Genomic DNA, 12,527 nt, shown 5'->3' with positions numbered 1-12,527 from the left:
GAGGTCATCTTTGTCTTTAGTAGCTTCTCTTTCAAGAAAGAGGATCCTACATCAGCATTTAGCATTTGTGCTGCCTCGCAGCAAGACCTTGCACAGCTTGACCCCAGGACGGGTATGCAGCCACCTCCTCCTGTTTGCTTTGCTTGAGGCAGTTTTAAGGGAGAAATGAACGTACAGCGATCAGTTCAGCTACTTTGCCTCAAGATGAATGTCATCCAGCCCTGGCTGTTGATCTGACTGCCTTGTAGTCTCCCCTGCTAGCACTTTGGTTTGATGCAAGTCCTTGCATCTGCAAGAGGGTTTCTGGCAGGGCAGCCTTCCCAGGGTCCTCTCACTGAGCACCAATGCCAAAAATGTTAATTAGAGCACTGCAGCCTCTCCAAGCTCTGCTCTTACACAGGAGCACCTACTGATGAGCTAGATAAAGGATTTACTACTTGTTCTGATTCTTCTCACAAGCTGTTCCTGAACTCATTCACCAGGTCCCCTTCGAGGTTTCTCCTTTGGGCACAGCTCTGCGTTTTGCAAAGCAACACTGAAAAGCCTCCCTGACCCTGCAGGCAGTCCTGGCTCTCTTTGGGTTTTTCCATTTCCTTGGCCATGTGGCACACATCTGCCCCGAGCCTCTGACATCTCACCCTTCAAGCAATTCAGTCTTACTCTCCCCTGGGAAGCTGCAAAGCAGGGTGGTGTGTGGAAGCAGCCCCAGGACAGGGCCAGGGGGGCTGTGGGGTCTTCATCCCTGGAGACTTCAGAACTCACCTGGACACATCCCTGAGCTGCCTGGTCCAGCTGTGAGGCCATCCCTGCTCAGAGCAGGACTGGCTGGAGGTGTGAAAGCTCCCTCCCAGCCAAAAACTTCCTGGGGCTCTAGAATTTGCCCATTCTGATCCAGCAGGATCTACATTCCCCTTGGCTCTTCCCTGCCAGACAGACCCATCATAGTCCTGCAACATTCCCAGAGGGGTTTCTGCTCCTTGTTTCTCACCCAGCTCTTCAGAGCTATGTCTCTCCTCTCTCCCCAGCCTCTCTGGGCAGCTCCCCTTGGAGCACTTTCAACATCAAAGTTGCCGTTCAATGTTTAACGGCAGATGTTTCGACACAAGCTGGCTGTATCGCATCCACCCCTGTTTACAGGGGCACACACTGGTCCTTGTTGTTTCCTTCAGTCCTGTTGCCTTCTCCTCCTGGAGAGGCAAAGGTCACCCAGCTGCAGTGATTTCAGCCCTGCCACAACAAGCTCAAGTTTTCTCCTCCCTTGGCTGTGGCTTGGGCTGCAGTTCCCACCCATGCTGCTATTATCGGTGCCCTACATAGCTGAAAGCCAGCTGAGCTGTAAAGCAGTGGAGGACTTGGATTGTGTTTGGAGCGAAGCAACGTGTTTGCCCATGAAGATAAGAAACCAGTGACGGGGGACGAGGCATGACGATTAGATATTAGATTGCACAGCCTCATTGCACAGGACATCATAGAGCAACCCTGACAAGTTTTCACGCTCAAGACCTGCCCCAGAGCATCTCTGGAAAGCTCCATATTCAAGGATGGCAAACAGAAAGCTCCTGTCTTCGCACTGACTCACAGCTGCCGCTGACTGCTTTTCCCGCTTCCCATGCCTGGCATTTCTCACCACCCTGCATCACCCCCAGCTCCACCACGGGGCCCCATGCTCCAGGCAGGACCTATTTTCTTTGCACAAAAGGCTCAGCAACTCCACATGCACAATCTCAATGGAGGCAGCAGACTCATGCAATGGCATCAGCGGTGTCTCCACTACTTTAGCAAGCAAAGACAAGGGGACAGGAGCACATTGGGAAGGTGTTGACAGATGCACTTACCTGCCTGCTCTCCTTGACCCAGTTGTTGTTTCTCCATTACTGATTTCATGCCTGGATGCGCCTGCCAGCCAAAAGGGATTAGCTGGGGGATTAAACTCCATGCATAGGCGTCTGTTAGACAAGAGCAGGGCATGAGGAGCCATCCCTCCCTGCAGACTGGCAGTTCCAGAGTGTCGGCCAGCTCTGCTCACAGTCACCTGGGTGGTGGACAGCCAAACCAGGTGGCACCACACCCCTTGGGCTGGATTCACCAGGCAAAGTTCACAGGGGGCAACAAACAACTGAGCCACCCCCTGCCCTTTGGGCAGTCTCCATTTCAAGGCACCAGGTTCTACCTGTGCTTTCAGGACAAAAGATGAAACTTGAGAGGAGGTTACAGTTCCCATCCCACAGAACAGTCCCATCCTTTGGATAGATGCAAAGATGTCCAGCTGCTCACAACATGAAGGAGAGGAGCAGAAGGTGAGGTTGAGCACAGCCAAGTTTACTTCTACAGAAGGACATGGACAATGACACCTGGGGTCACAAAAGGAGGCAGAAACCCCTACAGAGCAGTGGGGTCCTGTGACAAGTGCTGTAGGACACTAGAGCACCTCCTCCAACTGAAGAGCAGTCTTCTGGAGACACCTGGGCTGATTGTGCATCTCCAGCTCCACGCAGCACCAAACTCATGGGAAACCACAAGCTTAATCCCATCTTTCCAGGTTGTCCCATCTCTCCAGGGCTCAGCTTGTGCTTTAGTGCCTTTTGTTCCTTCTTCGTGTAACTCTGAGCAGAAAGCTGAGCTAGAGATCTCCAGAGGCCACTTTGCATCCACACCAACCGCAACCACATACTGCAGCAGATCCCCCCCAACTCCTGAATCCCACACTTGCATCTCCCAGGATGTAACATACATTCCAGCGCACCAGGTGCCTTCACAGCAACTAAGGTGAAACTAAACCATGCAGCAGACTGAGCTCAGATGCAACAGCACAGAACCACACATTTTTCTCTAACCCTGAACCCCAAATCCTCAAGGCAGAGCTACAGAGCGCTTTTAAGATGAGCCAAGAAACGCGTTCATAGCTCTACTTGACACCAATGTCACAGATAACTCAAAGACTGGTGGTGGTATATCACATGTCTTCCCCCTTCACCAGCCTCTGCATGCTCCATAGGCAAAAAGCACTCGCCCCATCCCATCAGGCACAACTTAGTCTGATAAATGCCCAACTTCAGCCCACAGGCACACACTTGAGAAAAAAACCTCAAAGATCCTACCTACGGTCATCAATCTCTGCCAACCCTAGAAATTCACCACTTTATTCCAGGCTTTGGAAAAAAAAAAAAAAGAAACCAAACTCATGTACCAGAAAGCATTTATTTTTCCTAACTCTACTAGCTTATTCAAGGCTACTTCTTCTAGCACCTCCAGTCCTTACTGCATACAAATCCTTAGGCTGTCACAGCTACAGTGCCAGCGTGCAGCTGGTACACAACAATACAGGTGATCAGTTTGGCATAAGAGCCCTGTTCTTCCCATCTCCCACTAAGTTGCACTCATTTCATGAAGCGTTTGTGACTTTGTTTTGAGTAACAATTGCTATTTCATTTCTCACCCCAAAGAGGAAATGAGGCAGGGGTAGGATCAGAGAGCAGTCAGAGCAGAGGTAAGGAATGACTGAGTGCCTCTGGCTTTAGGGTAGGTGGGGAATCCTAAAAGTGGAGGGGGTGAATGATACCTACTACAGCCCAGGGCAGAAGCACAGCAAAGTTCAAGATGCTCATCTAAAACCAATAAAGAAGAGATGCTTAATTAGTCTCCAGAACAAGGAGCCAAATACTGCTGTAGGATGCTGTGGGGAATCAAGTACACCAAGTTGAAGAGACAGCCAGCCACTGACTCCTTCCCTGTGGAGAAGAAATGGCACCAGAAAGGGGGGGCTCTGGCCCCAGGGGGTTTCAGGATGCAGCTGAACAAAGGCACAGCACCCAGATCTGGTGCTGGGACAGACTATTGCATTTAAATAAAGGTCCACATAAGCACACCCCAATCTGCTTCACAACTCTGAACAGCTACAGATGCTCAGAAATAACAGAGGGTGCAAAGAAGGAAAAAAATAAAAGCAAGAATCTTTAAATCTCTATCCCTACAAGCCAACTCAATGAAGAGCTTCTGCAGAGCCTGGATTCTCCCAGATGCCAGCTCTGTGCTTCTGCTGTTTCTGACAGAGACCCCCAAGCCAACCCTTGTGGAGTCTCCAGCCCCCAGTGGGATGCACCAGCCCGGGCAGAGCAGCTGCACCTCCAGAGCTCAGGGAGTCTTCACCGCAGCCAGAGTGGTGCTGCGCTGAGCAGCGCAGCCTCCCTCCTAACCTCACTTGGCCCTTGCCAGGCCCCAGGGAAGCATCTGGGCACACTGTAACACTTCCTTACTAGGGAGCGTTACATCAGTAATTGTGACACATCAGGGTGAGCAAGCACCAGAGACATCTATGTCTCGCAAGTGCCCAAGGCTGGGAAATAGTCCCAGACACCCCACAGGTGCTTAAAACCACACTGAATTCTTCAGAAGTCACTCATGTCTTTCATTAACTAGAAGGAACAAGAGAAGTACACCCAAAAAGGCTGTTAGCAGCTCTCCTGTGGCAGGAGAGGACAGACCTCACGCTTCCCAGCTATGCACAGGCTTATTGTGCAAGGCAACAAACCAACCTCCCTTCCAGCCCTCCGAGTCAAAAGCAGCCAACTATTGGAGTAAAGACACCACTGCAGCAAGGACAAGTCAGTTCCAGTCATTTATTCATTGCAGCATTTGAAGTACACCAGGTACTTGGTGAAGCTTCCCAGATAGACAACAGGAAGAATACTTGGTACATTAAATTTATATAAAAAGACAGTTAAATAGATAAAATAACATGGTAACCTCTCATTCTTGCCTACAAACAGAGCAGACTAGCCCTGAGCCCAGGTTAACATCAACAGCTTCAGTCTTTCCAGCCAGTTGTGGTTACAACACATATGGCCCCATACCCAGGGGACAGCAAGGCATCTGTCCTCATGGTTGAGGCAAGGGGTGTGCTTCTCAGGCCAGCTCTTCAGGAGCTTGGCTTCAGATGCTGTGTCGAGCTTGATTTCCAGTAAGGTTCAATCTTGTTGAGCACATCTGGAAAGCCGCCCCAGCTTTGGTGTACAAATGAAGAGCAGCTCTTCTGAAGATGGGCCTTCAAGTACTTCAGGATCAGCCACAGGTAATGTGTTCAAGCCATCTAGAAAGACCAGTAGAGCCAAGACGCAGGGCAGCACCCAGACTGTTGCCTTTCCTGCACTAAGCCAGATTTAAACCACATGTTTTGAGGCTGTTCCCGAACTGTGCACGGTTCGGTCATGCTTTTGCAAGACAGTGCTTTGCAACTGTGTTAAAGACAGTCTCCACCTACTTTAGGTCTCCAGTGTTATGCCAGGAAAAAATCCCATACCAGAAAGACTAAGTATTTCTCTTCAGTTTTCACAGTTCCATTTTCAGGAACTGTTCACCTTCTGTTGAGAAGGAAGATGGGGTCTGAAGCCATGTGCCTGCAGAACAGCAGGCAACACAAGTAGCACCAGAATGAAGAAAGCCCATGTTACCGATACAAGACTGTTATCCCACTGAGACTGGCTTTACTTAATCTAGGAGGTCACTGTATTTCTCTAGAACCTGCTTCTCCAATTCCAACAGCTTTTGATAAAATTTCTCAGCAGTTTCTTCATCCACAACAATCTGGAAGACAATAAGAACAGCACTGTGAGACCATCACCTCGGTGGCAGCCACCACAGATGCTGAGGGCAGCTCTGGGGATAGTAGGGTGCATCCCCAGAGCTTCTACATTCAGAGAGGCAACTAAAGGCATCTAGCACCAGCCACAAGCCAGAACATATTTTGGGGAAGCATCATTACACACTCATCCTGTTCTAACCATTCTCTCCACTGTCTTCCAGGCTCTAGCCTGAGCCAGGAGTTACTCCAGGAAACCTCACAGATAACCCCACGTCAGCATTCAACGTGCACCTTGCTTCCACTCCAGCCACAGTACACCCTTGGCACCAACCCTTCCATGCAAGGCAGATGGCAGACCCCTAGCCAAGTCCCCTGCAGCAGGAGGCTGCCGCTCCATTTACCTTTCTGGGCTCCACATAGTTCTTCCCCAGTCCAGAAGTACAGCTGTGGTATTTGACAAGCGCATCCAGGTACTCTGGCTTCTGTTTGAACAGCCACACCTAGGAAGAAGAGCACAAACATGTACAAGTCTAGCGCACACTGTCCCAACCAAACCTGCAGTCAAGGACCTGGCTGCCAATGGACACAGGAGAACACAACACAGGTGCTTTTACCAGGCAGGGGAAGACCTGATGTCTCAAGAACAAGGTCTGAGCTGGCTGTGGCCTACTAGATCCAACAGTACACAATGTTTATGCCCCAGTGCTAAATCACTAAAGCAGTTCATGTGGCTAAACTTGCTCACTACTGTTCTTGATGCCCATTGTGCCCTGCATCACCCACCTCCATCCCCTGTGCCTGCATGACTGCCAACAGGGAGAGCAGCATTCTCCCTGACCAAGAGGGAATGAATAGCGTTTTTCCAAAATCATTTACTTTATGGGCACCTGATGAGTGGCATAAAGCATCACCTGTTGGATCAGCCCTGGTCACAGCTGGTCCCCTAGCACTCACTGCTGTAAGCTGTTCAGGGGGGAAATACAGCACCCACCCACCAGCCTGGCAGAGAGGCTCTTTTTGTTCAAGCCAGCAGACACTGGAAGAGCTACCCAGAAAGGAGGAATATTAAAATCAAGTTGTGAACTACTTACATGAGCTTCTGCTCCATTATAAGGTGTCAGAGTGTAAGTTTTGGCAAAGAAGCGGATCTGAGGGGAAAAGAAGTACAAAACAGAATCTGTATTTTGGCCCAAGGTTTCTTTGGCAAGCCCCTTGCAGCCCAGCCACACCAGATCATCTACCAGAGGTAGAAATGCTTCTCAAAGTTGCCTACAGGTAACACTGCACACTTACAGCTAAAGCATCCCTTTATCACCATAAACTCTGGTCTCTGGAGCCACCCACCAGATCAGCAAGCCTCGCTCTGTGCCCCCACACAGAGCTCACCCCCAAAGCAAGAGGCAACGGGCCACACATATGCCCTGCAGGCACCTCTTCTTGAATGGTCTCAAGAGCACCTCAGGCAGGAGGCAGAGAGGGTCTGCAATACCACCAGTGTTGAGGACAAGTGAGAAGGCATTGCCTCTCCACTGCCAGGAGAAATGTGATCCATCAGGATCAGCTGCTGCCAGCTGAGGCAGTTTAAGCAGAAAGGCCAATCTTGCAGCAAGACCATCAAGGCTCAGAGCAGGCAGCCTGCATGCAGGTACAGAACTGCAGTGAACCTGAAAAGCTGAAGCCCAGAGGAAGAAAGGCAAGGAAAGTTTTGGGAAAGCAGGGGAAGAGGCAACAGGGAGCAGCAGGCTTTGCTTTCCAGAGGGATGGAAAGAAGAGAGCAGGAGACACTCCCTTCTAGAGGGATAGGAAGAACACTGAAAAATACAGCGTCTATTATAGAAACAAACAGCATTTCAAAGCACGGGGACCAGGTTTTGCCCTGAGCTCTGCTGCCACCAAAGTGATAGGGTTTCACAAGCCCACAACAGGCTGGCAAACCTTCCCAGGGGAGCCTTGACAAACGCTGCTATGGCTGAAGGGCTGAACCCTGGCTCAGTGTACACTGCTGCCCAGCACCAAACCTCCAAACTCAGCTTGGAAATCAGGGCCCCAAGGTGCCAAAGGGAAGGTTTGCAGAGGGGCCAGCCTGCCCAGTCCAACAGAAGGAAGAGCTATATAGCAGCACGGGTGGCAAGGAGCCAGAAGTACGCTGCACGTCACTTGCAGTGAAGGATATCAATCACAGCAGGGCTACCTGAACCCAAAACCAGCCAGGAGACCCACTTACCAACCACATGATGGGCATTAGCAGCTTCCACAGAAAAACTGGCAAAATGCTGTAGGTCATGTTAGACATAACAAGACCAGGACAAACAACACTGGAATACAGACCCTGCAGAGAAGAAACTGAGTCAGTGTGCAAATACACAACAGCTAGTTTAAGAATGGATCATACTCCTTCCCTCCTAGTGCTTCTCAGCAAGAAAATGAAGGTGAGTATAGAGACCAGTTAATAGTAGATGTTCTCCTTTCTGAAGTTACCAGAGCCAGAGAGTGATTAGGTGTAGTGGTTTCTGAGAGGTCCAAACTGGAGATGTCCATGTTAAATCTGTGCCCATTGCAAGCCCATGAGACCAAAGGTACAGCCTCCCAACACATCACAACCTCATGGTGCAGTCTACATGCAGCTCAGCAGCAACAGCACTCATCCCACAAATTACAGCCTGCTTCGCTCAAACGCCAGCTCACCTTTAAGAATAAGAGTTCAGCCTTCTAGGACCAAACCATTTTCTCCTGAAGTATTTCAGAAGAGTGCAATCACTATTGCTGAACAAGGGCTGCAGCTTGCTGACAAAATCTGGTAATCCCCGTGACAGGGAAGGCAGGTTGCTCATACATCTTAGTGTGACAAACTTGAATAGCAGCACGGAGCCATCAGGAGAGACAGCAGAGCCTGCACCTTGAGGGCTTGCAGGCAAAGCTGCCTGAGCAGCCCTGTTCTGATAGGCAGGTATGCCTGAAAAGAGCAGCAGGTCTTTAAGACCAATTCTTTGGTCTAGAGAGACAACTAGAGCTTGCAAGGTAGGGACCCTTCCCAAAAATCTTCTGCTTTCAGAAGTTTTTCTGACAAGAACCCCAGAAGCAATCTCTGTGGCAGGTTCTCCACCACTCACACCAGCGGTTCAACCTCAGCCATGCTTAGTTCTTACATGTGCATTAAGGAACATGTCAGATTGCTATGAATGAATGCAACTAGGTAACAACAATGTAATGATAATTATAAATAGTAGGAGCTCATTAGGTTTCTTCAGACATGCAAACCCCATCATCACCTGCTTATTAAATTTCCTGTTCAGAACCACACTTGTCAGGTCAGTAGCATATTTGGAAGAACTGTATGATTCCTTCCCCCTGGCATGCTGATAGTCAGAAAGGCTGAAGGCAGACTCCCTGGCATTGCTGGAGGAGGTCCAGATGAGTCGTGAGGGGTTTTCGTTACCACAGAGCAGAGACTCAAGTTGACGAACCTGCAAAATAATTGTTGACTATTTAACACAGTAATTTTCAAGTCTTGCAGTAAAGCTCGTGGCTTTTAAGAACTGCAAAGCTAATCTCAGCTTTCCTAGTCTTGGCCATTCTTCACTAGACGAGCCAGAAGCAGCCGCTGCTCAAGTATACCTTCAGCCCAAAGGTCCACCAGCAGCATTTAGAAGCAGCCACCATTCTCTTACACAGCTCAGTCGAGCATCTCGGAATTTAATATAGTCAAGTCTTGGTATTCACCCTGGACAGAGAGAACTACGCATGGTTTACCTCTATCCACTGACCAACTAGAGTAACCTCGAGATTATTTTAACACTTGCAACAACGACTATCACCGTTTATTGCTATTTTAACAAAGCCCGAGACCTTTGCCCTATCATTCTTTATCTGTCAGGCTGGAGCCAGCATCCAAACCTGTAAGACAGAACTGATTCATCAGTACCGCCTGTACCCATCCATACCCACACCAACCACCAGACCGAGGGCTCAATCTTCATACGCAGCCTCACCAGGATAAAGTGTCCAAAGAGGTTGGTAGCAAACACTTCCTGCAGTCCATCTCCATTAAGCCTGTCCGTCTGGGTCATTATGCCTTCTGCAGTGGTCAGCATGTGAAGCACCTTCCTGGAAGTCAAGGACAGGAGTTGGAGAGGAACACTACTGGGAGGCATCTAGTGCTGCCCCACTTCAGTCCTTCAGAAGTATTCCCCACCTCACAGGCTCCACACAGACTCTCTAGTTTCACCTTCAAAAGCTCTATTAATCCATGAAAAAATGGCTGGAAAAAGTTTACAGAGTATCCCAGTGCCTTTATTTGCAAGTGTTTCAATAATGACTAGACCAGAGAAGATTTGTCCCTTCCTTCACTTCACCACAGTAAAGTACCATTAAAAAAAAAGTCTTGCTCTTCTGTTTCACATTCAGATAACAAAAACCAAGCTCCAGCATGGAACTAAGCCCTAGGGCCGTGCCTAATTCGGATAAGGAAAGCGGTCTAGCAGCTATGTTCAAGACCCAAACAACTGTATGAGACTCAGTACAAGTCACTTTGCTCCCTAGCTCAACTTCCCCATGTTGCTTATAGAATAATGATGCTTATCCCCATGGTGCTTATAGAATAAGCATCAACTATTAGCTTCACAAAATACTGTGATCCACATTTGAGAACAACTACAAAAAAACTACAGTGGAACCAAAACAACAGTAAGGAGACCCACTCAGAGCAAACTCCACCTCACCAGCAACCCCCAGCCTTTTTCACTCAATGCCTAGTGCCAAGAGCTGCAGGCTTTGGGTGAACCCTTGCCCTCCCCCTGCACACAGCAGGCCTCACACCAGGGATCAGAAGCAGCACTGGGTGCCTTGGAGCACCCTGGCACTTCACCCAGCTGCCAAGTCCACCCCACGCAAGGCCATGCATCCCACAGGGACGTGCTCTGTGTCACGCTGGGGAAGCGAGATAAGGTCTTCAGACCTAAGGGCGTGCCTTGGCCGTGATGATGCTGCCAGCACCCCGTACTGCCCATAAGGCAGGGACCAGACCCCCCCCAACATCTCCTACCCGGTGAGGAGACCATGCCAGAGTGCCTTGAAGTTCACGTGTGGGTTGGGCATGATCCCAGCGTTGAGGTAGACAAAGTCCAGGCGCTGAAACCTGCATGGGGGAAGAGCACAGGAGTGAGGGGCGAAGGGCGGACAGGAGGGTCCGGCGGGGCGGAGGACGGAGACCCGGTACCTGCAGCGGAGCTCACGGGCGACGCGGAGGACGGAAGCCAGGTTACCCAGGTCCACTTCCACGGTAGAGACCTGGGCGGCGGGGTGGGCGGCCAGGATGAGGTCTCGCGTGGCTATGCTCTTCTGGGCGCTGCGGCAGGCGATGCAGAGATGGATGCGGCCATCCTCCTCCAGCAGCCTCCGGCAGAGCGCCAGCCCCACGCCGCTGCAACGATACGGTGTCAGACACAACGCGGAGCGGGCTGGGGGGGGGCCGGGCCGAGGCGGCCCGGCCCGCCCCGGCTCGCCCCAGCCCGCTCCGTTATGGTTCCTCCCCCGCCTCCGGCGCTCACCCGCTTGCACCGGTCACCAGCACCACACGCTCCATCGCGATCTCCCGTGGCCGCCGCCACCCCCCGCGCTATAAGGGGCTGGCCCCGGCACGCGACGCGACGCCCCGCCCCGCACCGCCTCCCCCGCCAATCGCTGAGCGCAAAGGGGGCGGGGACGGCGGCGCCGGTGGCGTGATGGTGGGCCGAGAGGAGGGGGGCGGGGCGATCCGGGACACGCCCCCCCGCCTTGGTCCCGCCCCCTTCCGTGAGCAGGCCACGCCCCTGCCGTGCTGGCCACGCCCCCGCTGCGCAGGCCACGCCTACTCCGCCGAGCTGCTCTGCTCCCCCCTGCTGCCCTTGCGCTGCCTTGCTTTGCCCTGCCTTGCTTTATGCTGCCTTGCCTTGCCTTGCTTTGCCCTGCCTTGCCTTGCCTTGCCTTGCGCTGCTTTATCCTGCCTTGCCTTGCCTTGCCTTGCCTTGCATTGCCTTGCCCTGCCTTGCCTTGCCTTGCCCTGCTTTGCCTTGCCCTGCCTTGCCTTGCCTTGCCTTGCCCTGCCTTGCCCTGCGTTGCCTTGCCTTGCCCTGCGTTGCCTTGCCTTGCCCTGCGTTGCCTTGCCTTGCCCTGCCTTGCCTTGCCTTGCCCTGCCTTGCCTTGCCTTGTGCTGCTTTATCCTGCCTTGCCTTGCGCTGCTTTATCCTGCCTTGCCTTGCCTTGCCTTGCCTTGCCTTGCCTTGCCTTGCCTTGCCTTGCGCTGCTTTATCCTGCCTTGCCTTGCCTTGCCTTGCATTGCCTTGCCCTGCCTTGCCTTGCCTTGCCCTGCTTTGCCTTGCCCTGCCTTGCCTTGCCTTGCCTTGCCCTGCCTTGCCCTGCATTGCCTTGCCTTGCCCTGCCTTGCCTTGCCTTGCCCTGCGTTGCCTTGCCTTGCCCTGCCTTGCCTTGCCTTGCCTTGTGCTGCTTTATCCTGCCTTGCCTTGCGCTGCTTTATCCTGCCTTGCCTTGCCTTGCCTTGCCTTGCCTTGCCTTGCATTGCCTTGCCCTGCCTTGCCTTGCCTTGCCCTGCTTTGCCTTGCCTTGCCTTGCCTTGCCTTGCCCTGCCTTGCCTTGCCTTGCCCTGCCTTATCCTGCCTTGCCTTGCGCTGCTTTATCCTGCCTTGCCTTGCCTTGCCTTGCCTTGCCTTGCATTGCCTTGCCCTGCCTTGCCTTGCCTTGCCCTGCTTTGCCTTGCCCTGCCTTGCCTTGCCTTGCCTTGCCCTGCCTTGCCTTGCCCTGCCCTGCCTTGCCTTACCTTGCCCTGCCTTGCCTTGCCTTGCCCTGCCTTGCCTTGCCCTGCCCTGCCCTGCCTTACCTTGCCCTGCCTTGCCTTGCCTTGCTTGCCCTGCCTTGCCTTGCCTTGCCTTGCCTTGCCCTGCGTTGCCTTACCTTG

At 52.1% G+C, this 12,527-nt stretch overlaps 1 protein-coding gene across 2 annotated transcripts; it reads right to left on the bottom strand.

Moving 5' to 3' along the window:
- Positions 1-4,624: 4,624 nt before the first annotated feature.
- On the bottom strand, positions 4,625-11,159 carry HSD17B7 (hydroxysteroid 17-beta dehydrogenase 7). Of its 2 annotated transcripts, XM_075710958.1 has the most exons (9): positions 11,125-11,159; positions 10,794-10,997; positions 10,620-10,712; positions 9,568-9,682; positions 8,848-9,042; positions 7,803-7,907; positions 6,670-6,726; positions 5,980-6,078; positions 4,625-5,580 (listed from the first exon to the last, which is right to left on the bottom strand). In XM_075710958.1, exons 1-9 carry the CDS (start codon positions 11,157-11,159, stop codon positions 5,485-5,487), a joined length of 999 nt encoding a protein of 332 aa, XP_075567073.1. In that variant the 3' UTR covers positions 4,625-5,484. The 2 variants fall into 2 exon arrangements, with proteins under 2 accessions (XP_075567073.1, XP_075567074.1); XM_075710959.1 differs by lacking the exon at positions 10,620-10,712.
- Between the last annotated feature and the right edge of the window lie 1,368 nt (positions 11,160-12,527).

Source organism: Pelecanus crispus, chromosome 5, assembly GCF_030463565.1.
Source record: "Pelecanus crispus isolate bPelCri1 chromosome 5, bPelCri1.pri, whole genome shotgun sequence".
NCBI lineage: Eukaryota > Metazoa > Chordata > Aves > Pelecaniformes > Pelecanidae > Pelecanus > Pelecanus crispus.
The sequence above is the reverse complement of the archived record's forward strand: the minus strand, read 5'-3'. Positions and strand labels throughout refer to the sequence as shown.